We start from the raw sequence: 7,640 nt of genomic DNA, 5'->3' as shown, positions 1-7,640 counted from the left end.
TGTGCTGTTCTCTAATTCGGTGCCACTTAAGGTTTTACGGAAAGCTGGGGCTATATTTCAACCCTAAATCACCAAAACGTACAAAAATGTTTAAAAATTAAAATGGATTGCTTTCTTAGAAAAGGCAGGCTCACGTATTGTCAACAAATATATAGGTAGATATCTTGTCTTTTTTAAAATTAGATTTTATCAGTATTATTTTGGCCCCCTCAGGTGACTTGCAGGATCTTAGCTCCCCAACCCAGGCCCCTGGCAAGGAGTGCCAAGTCCTATCCTAACCTTTTGACCACCAGGGACTTCCCTGTCCTTGCTCTGCATACTCACCAATTTGATTACTCATGTGAAAGATAAACTCCTGCATTCAAAAACCTCAATTTTGAATGAGGTTCTTAAGAGAAATTAACCATAAATCTTAGCTCCACAGTGATCAACGTCAAGGTTAAAGTGAAAATAGTTTTCAACAAATACAATCAACCAATTGTATATACCAAAGGAAATTCTTTATTGTAAACAAGATATAAAGTACAACAAAAGAAATATTGTGCAAATTGTAAATCACAAGGATTTTTTTTAATTAAAAGTTCTTTTTTGTTTTCCAAGGGTCCAAAGTTTTGATGGCAGAAATCTATACCCAATATAGAGAAAAATGTTAAATGGAAAGACACAGCGACAGTTTCACTACATGTTTTCAACAGTTGACTTTTGTTTTACATCATCCACTACACAACAGAATATAACAGAAATACTGTTAACAAAAGTGAATGTTCTATTTTTCTACCTATCTTGTTCCACATTCTCCCCTCCCCCCAAAAAAACTTCTATAAATTAACAGGACATTTATCCATTTGTGAATAATGGTCACTAACTTTCTAATTCAATAAAGCACATGTTATATCCTCATAACATAAGGGTACTTTACTGATGACCTAAGCCATCTTTTTCAAGGAGTTATCCAAAATCCTTAATATCCCTTCTTTACAATATGTTTCATCTTCAATTTTTTTTCTAAACAAAGTGCAGTGTATTTTAGAGTCTATGGAAAACACATTGGTATACAATTTTCAAATCTATACAAGAAACTGCAACCAACTAAGATTCAAAGCATAATAAAATACCTAGTAATAGTCATTTGTTGAACTTTTAAAACAAAAACGCAAGAAAAAATTGAAGCTACATTTCAAAGCAATTAAATTAACGAGGATTCCAATTCTTTGGGACCTCTTCAGCAATATACAGTTGCTCAATTCCAAACATCAGCAACTAGTGTAAAAATGCTAGTTCTAGATATATTTAACAACCACATCCACAAGTTGAATGGAAAGACTAAGAATAGTAAACAAGGTAACTCTAGGAAAGGATAATAATATTCGTGATGATACAAAACCAATTTTACATCTCCATCTCTGTACCGTAATGTTTTCCAGTCTCTACACTCTTGAAACCAGTGCTTTTGAAGAATCACATTGAAAAGTTGGTCTCAAGTATAAATGGTGAAAGTAAAACAACAAATTGTGCACACAAGTTCAAAATCTGTGCTACCGGTGGTTGGGGTGACCTCACCTGAAACCTTCAAAAAATACTGAATAAAAGCTTTCTTCTCTCTCTTATGTGATAAGAAACAAGTCCTGCCACTCGGTGACCTGCCTGTGGCCGCAGCACTTCTTACCGTCTAACCCAGGCTGGGCCTTCTCCCCAGGCCGTGGGGCTTCTGCTTGCAGCCCACACTGGAGAGCCACAGACCTGCAGCGGAAGCGTTTTTCTATCACCACTGGCTTCTGGCTGTGACCAAAGTTAAAGTTAGTCTGATTCTTCACCATCCGTCTATTACTGCGTGGGAGCCGGGGTTGGAGGTAGGGAAATGTCATTTAACTTGCTCACTTCCATCTGCCAGTTCGGTAGCTTCTTGGCTGACAGGTGGCGACGGGCGTGTTTGGTCAAATGGTCGCTCCTCATGAACCGCCGGTCACACATGGGACAGGCGAACTTCTTCTCACCTGTGTGGGTTCGTCGGTGTCTGGACAGTTCATCTGAACGGGCAAACCTCCTTTCACAACCTTTCCAGCTACAGCTAAAAGGTTTTTCTCCTGAAACAAAAAAAAAGTCCTATCTTTATTACTATGCATTATTAGGTCATGGTCCTTTATGTATTATATTGTACTTAAAGCTTAAAGACACGTTTTTTTTAAAAAGAATCATCATTTGAGAAATTAAGACAAAAACACCTTAATGAAATCTTTTAGAAGACCATGCACTGGTGAATACTATCCACTGAACTGGCTGGTAAGGCCAGTTCTCTCTTAACATGCCTGGTTTACATTTGTGATCACTGTCAAAAAAACATCACCCAAATTTCTTAGACATAAGTAAGAAATGGCTGGTACCTGTATGCGTTCTCATGTGGGCCTTCAGATGAGAACTTTTGAAGTAGGTCTTGCCGCATCCTGGATGGCTACAGATGTGACTTCTTATCCTCGATGAGTCAATCTGAGGAGTGACTTTCGCTGAGGAAGGGGAAAACCCGGGAGCAGGGGCAATGGGAGAGAGTCTGGTGCCATTTGGGCTCACCACCGGAGGCTTTGGGTTCTGAACGACCGGCTGGGGCACAACAAACATGAGGGCGCCCTTGGGCACCTGAGTGCCCATGAATACGACAGGTGGGCAGACAGCCGGCGGCTGGCTGGGTGGCGTGCTGGGGACGACTGTCGTCACGACGGGGTTGTGTGCAGGGAGGGGAACCATCTGGCAGATGACCGGCATAGGGGGCACTCCCGCTGTGGACACTGCGGGTGGAGAGACTAAGACTGACTTCTGCTGGGGAGACGCGGGGGCCGGCTGAGGTCGGCAGATGACGGTCTCTGAGGAAGGCACAGAAAAGTCATAAAGTGCAGCAGGGCTTGGCTTCTCTTCAACATCTGCCTCTGTGTCTCTCTCACGTTTGGACCTGTTTGGTGACACAGCGGCACAAGGTATGTTTTTTCTTGCAGCCTCAGGATTTAGGTGGGTTCTTTTCCGAAACGAATTGTCCTGATAGTTGAGGATGCTGGCTGCTTTCACAGGGCATGATCGGTGGTTACACAGCTGGGCATCAGCTGTATGACGAATCACACTGGTTGCCTGAGCCTTGGGGAGTTTGGGGGCAGGTACGGGGTTCTTCTCCTCTTTGAAAGGTACAGCAGCAATGTGAGGCTTGGCAGTATCTGACAATGATTTGAAGTGTCCAGTAGGTGGCGCTGGTGCCATCAGATTTGACACTTGAGAAGGTTCAAAGTCAGAGGGACTGTAAGGTGGAGTCAAACACTACAGAGAAGAGAAATACAGGTTAACAGCGTGAAGAACGGTACAGGCCATGATATAAATTGTAAGAGGCATTATCATTTACATTCATCTTTGAAACAATACTTACAAATGCTGGGATTGTGGTATGAAAATCAGGTGTACCAGGAAGCAGATTCTCTTCCTCTGACGTATCAGACACTGGAGTGACGGGTCTGTTTTCAATGTATTTCTTAAAATCAGACTTCCAACTGCAACTCATTGACATAAGTGCTTCTACAGCTTCAAAGTCACTTTTCTCTGCAGTTTTGTTCCAGGAATACACATTCTCTTTTGATCTTTCACAGATCATTTCCATTCTTTCCTCCTATAAATACAAAAGACTCATGTTATAAGCATATTGTTGTCATCCACATGACACTCAGAGTAATGTGCTTTTTTTCTTACAATCTGCACAGCTTTTCAAGATAAAACTTATTCTTCTCATCCCTACTATGAAGTAGTAGTGATAAAATCTTCTCCATTCTTCCTCTCAAACTTAGGCTTGAACATGGATAACCTTGCAAGGAACTTATTACTATCAAGGGGACCTAAGATTAAAGATACCAATCCACTTGTCATTCAAAAGAGAACTGCTTGGCTTGGAAGAAAAACATTTTATGTTCTTTCCAGAGTAGCCAACTGCAACAGGAGTCTATGACCAGCTAATGCAATAACACACACAAACACACACACACACAAATCAGAAAATTGCAAAAATTGCAATATTTGACCAAAATCTGCCAAAAATTCTGTAAGGAATCTGCAATATTCAAAATAGAATCTTATTTTTAACTGTTTAAAGAACTGCTCCAGGATAAAAATAACAGCACACGCTTTGTATTTATTTGAACAACTCCTCCCATCAGATATTTAATGCTTAATACTAAAGTTGCTTAAACTGTACTAAAATGGTTACCACTCTCCATCTCTTCAATTTTCCATTAACGTGATCCCACTTTTTGGCTTAAGTAGAGACTGTAAAAACACCGAAAAATATTCTTTACATTGCTAGGAACTGTTCTCAATTCTTGTTTAAAAACCCTTCGTGTAGAAACCTTTAAGAAGCTATTACTGCTCTTGAAATATAGCTAACAAGCAATTGCATAATCGCGCGCCTTTTACGTAAGCTGCAACGGACAGCGCATGTATGTGTAAAAGCCTCAAGACGCCAGTGCAAAAGAGAAAAAAAAGAGAAAAGGCTAGGCAGGACAGAAAGAGTATGCGCTGGGAAGGGCAGGAAGAGAAGCCGGGAGGGGAGAGGAAAAGGAGTGGGGCGCGAGGGAGGCAGGAAAGGGAAGAGCGGGCGGAGGCGCGGGCGTGGGGAGGCAGACAAGGGGCGGGGGTGGGCGGCGGGGGAGATCCTCGCTGGCGGGGACAGACGGATGGGGCCGCCCTAACCTCAATGAGGCTCGCGGGTGAGTCACTGGGAACATTCCTCGCCCGCTCGCACGTCCCCGCGTCCCTGCCCCCGTCATTGGCCAGCCAGCCGGGCGGCCCGGGCTGGGATTGGCTGGGCGGCGGAGGGCGGGGGCGCGGAGGAGGAGGAGGGAGGGCGAGGCATGTGAACAAAGCGTGATCAGCGGCTGCTCCGGGCGGCGCAGGAAACGTGAACTGGGAATTGCCGCGCCGTCACCTTTCACCTACTTCCTGAGCCCGCGGGGCCCCCGCCCTCGCGACGGCCCGGGGGAGGGGCCGCGGGCGCCGCCGCCAACCGCCCGGCCGTGCGCGCCCGGGCCTGCGGGGAGGGGCGGGGCCGCGGGCGCCCGGCTCCCGGCGCGCCCGCCCCTTCCAGCTCCCCGCCGTTCCCTTAGGAACCGACAGCGGGGCCGGGCCTCGCTCCCGCCCTGGCGGAGGCTCGGGCTGGGTCACTCGGGGACGAGAAGCTCCCTGGGCGCATCCGTTCCCGGCCCACCCCCCGGCCTCCGCCTCAGCTGCCGGAGGAGGAGCCAGGTCCCCGCGGAAACCCGGCCCCCGCCCTCCTTCGGCCGCAGCCCCCGGGGACCCGGCCGAGCCCTCGGCGCTTCCCGCCCACGCCGCCCGCGGGATCTCAGACCACCCCGACTCGCCCCGAAGACGCGGCGCCCCCCTGTCCCCACGGTTTCCGGCAGCTCCGGCCCCCCCACCACCCCCGCGCCGAGCCCAGCATCTCCACGAGTTCCCAGACGTGCAGCCCCCAACAGGCCCGGTTCCAGGCGCGCGGCCCCACGGCCGGCGGCTCCCGCCTCGGCGCGCGGCCCCCGCGTCTCGCAGCCCCGGCTCCCCCCGCCCACCTTTCCCACCCCGATGCTGGGGTCCCACTTCCCACCCCTTCCATCTACTGTCGCCAAGGCGGCTCCGAGGCCCCCTCCCCCGCCAAGGCGTCCTCCGGAGGAGGCCACCTGCCTGCCTGTTCCGGAGATAAGGGAGTCCCCTCCAGACGTCTGGGGTGGGGTAAACTCCCCGGGCCCGCGTGCCATCCCCTTGCACCCACGCCGGGCGCCCCTTCCCAGAGCCCCCCCACTATCTGCTGGGTAGCCCCAGTCCTGCAAGCCTCCGTTCAAGACCCCCCCCGAGATGGGGAGTCCCCCCTCTCCTCTCCGGTTGACTCCCCACCCCTCACATGCTCGAGAGCAGCCCCCTGCCAGCCTGGGGCGCATTCCTTATCCAGACGGAGGCATCTCTTCCCCCCCGGCGCCAGGTGCAGGGTGGCCCCCTCGTCCCCCTCTCCTGTACTTCCACGCCTCCTAGTCTCGCTGACAGGGCAGCCAGCGCCCCCCCCCCCCCCCCCGCCCAATCTCCTCACTCTTCCCACCCCTCCAGTCATCTCCCCCACCCCTCACCTGCTTCCAGTCTCCCAGCAGAGCTGCTCCCTTCCCCTCCTTACACCTCGAGCCAGACCCTCTCTCACTTCGTTTCTAGCTCCCAGCCTGCTTCTCCAGAAACCTCCCCCCCCGCCCCCCGCTCCGCTACACACTCACCCTCACCAATGCCCAGTCTGCAGGCGGGAAGCCCCTCTTCCTCTTCCATGACTCCCCTGCAACCTCTGTCCTCAGGCGAGGCTGATGTCAGGGGCTCGGGGGTCTCCCCGGACGCAGCGAGGCAAGAGAAGGGCTTGGGGCATCCCCAGGTGACTTACCGTAGCCTGCTGGAGAGAAGCGCCGCCGAAGTTGAGCATGGTTGGCTGCCCGGCCGCCGGCGACGAGCTGACTTGCTGCAAGGCTGTCCTTGGCTGCCTGGCCACAGACGGGCGCCCGGAGACACTCGACGCCGCTCCCGCCGCCGCCGCGCTCCGCGCCGTCTGCCCCCCTCCCCATTCAGGTAGCCGCTCTGCCTGCCCCGAGCCGCGGGCGGGGGTGGGGGCGGAGCCTAGGGCCGGCCAATCAGCGACAAAGGTGTGTGAGGCGCCGGCCAATGGGCTCGCGGGGCCACGCGTGATCAGCGGCTGCCCGGCAGCGTGAAGCTTGTGTCAGTGGAGCGTGTACACAATCCCCTGGCAGCGCGTTTCCCCGGGCCCAGCCCGAGGGAACTCCCGCCACCACCTGACTCTGTGGACGCGGCCCCCACCCCTCACCCACCCCCACTTTCCCTCCCCGGCCTGCAGTCCCCTTCCCTAGCCCGGGGGTGGGGCGGCGCCAGGAACCCGGGCCCAGCCCGGAGGCGCGGCCGCCGCGGCGCGCCCAGGCTCTCCGAGGAGAGCCGGGCCCACGTGGGAGGTGGGGAGGGATGCCCGCTCCGCCCATTCCCCTCCGCGGGCGAGGTCCCATCTCGGGCCGCCGCCGCCACGGGGTGGGCGGGACGCCGGGTGGCCAGGCTGGGGAGGCGGCGGCTGCAAGCCAAGGGTCCAGAGCCAAGAGATTTGCATTTGGAATCGCCCCGTCCTCTTGCGCTCCTGGCGAGAAAGGAGAGCCTGGTGACCGACCGAGCTGGATTTCTGGAGCATTTGCTGGGTTTTTGCCTAGTTGAACTGTGGGTAGCACCAGGGAAGAGGAGGCGAGGGAAAGGGAATCCTGTCACCGAGCGGACACCTGCTCCTGCGCCCCCCCGCCCACGCCCGGGCCGCAGGCGCTGGCTCGCCCTCTCCATCTGCACTGCCGGCGGCGTTGCCCGCCCCCGTCCGCCCCGCCCATCCTTCCTCCAGGGCTGTGGAGAGAATGGTGTGGGGACTGCAGGAAGCCCCGAAAACTAGACCAGTGGGGGTGCTGGAGCCATAGGCCAGAGTTTTTTAATCTTTCTCTGGAGCCGACTCTCAGTTGCAGAACCGAGTTTTGAGCTCGGTGTAAAGTTTAAATTGCAGTCTGCAAGCTGTTTCAAAGGTAGACCCTACCCCCACACCTACCCTGGGCCAC

General features: G+C 53.1%; 1 protein-coding gene across 2 annotated transcripts; it reads right to left on the bottom strand.

Moving 5' to 3' along the window:
* Positions 1-478: 478 nt before the first annotated feature.
* Positions 479-6,594, bottom strand: KLF10 (KLF transcription factor 10). Of its 2 annotated transcripts, none has more exons than XM_059893254.1 (4): positions 4,320-6,485; positions 3,404-3,640; positions 2,382-3,297; positions 479-2,084 (listed from the first exon to the last, which is right to left on the bottom strand). In XM_059893254.1, the coding sequence occupies exons 2-4, from the start codon at positions 3,629-3,631 to the stop codon at positions 1,825-1,827; spliced, it is 1,404 nt and encodes a 467-aa protein (XP_059749237.1). In that variant the 5' UTR covers positions 3,632-3,640; positions 4,320-6,485; the 3' UTR covers positions 479-1,824.
* Between the last annotated feature and the right edge of the window lie 1,046 nt (positions 6,595-7,640).

The sequence above is a fragment of the Bos taurus genome, chromosome 14 (genome assembly GCF_002263795.3).
Source record: "Bos taurus isolate L1 Dominette 01449 registration number 42190680 breed Hereford chromosome 14, ARS-UCD2.0, whole genome shotgun sequence".
NCBI lineage: Eukaryota > Metazoa > Chordata > Mammalia > Artiodactyla > Bovidae > Bos > Bos taurus.
The sequence above is the reverse complement of the archived record's forward strand: the minus strand, read 5'-3'. Positions and strand labels throughout refer to the sequence as shown.

Coding starts and splice junctions, on each gene's coding strand:
- KLF10 (XM_059893254.1), bottom strand. CDS start 3,631: ATGGAAATGATCTGTGAAAGATCAAAAGAGAATGTGTATTCCTGGAAC. Junction 3,298..3,403: donor ATACCACAATCCCAGCATTT/GTAAGTATTGTT, acceptor TCTTCTCTGTAG/TGTTTGACTCCACCTTACAG. Junction 2,085..2,381: donor CCACATGAGAACGCATACAG/GTACCAGCCATT, acceptor TTTTTGTTTCAG/GAGAAAAACCTTTTAGCTGT.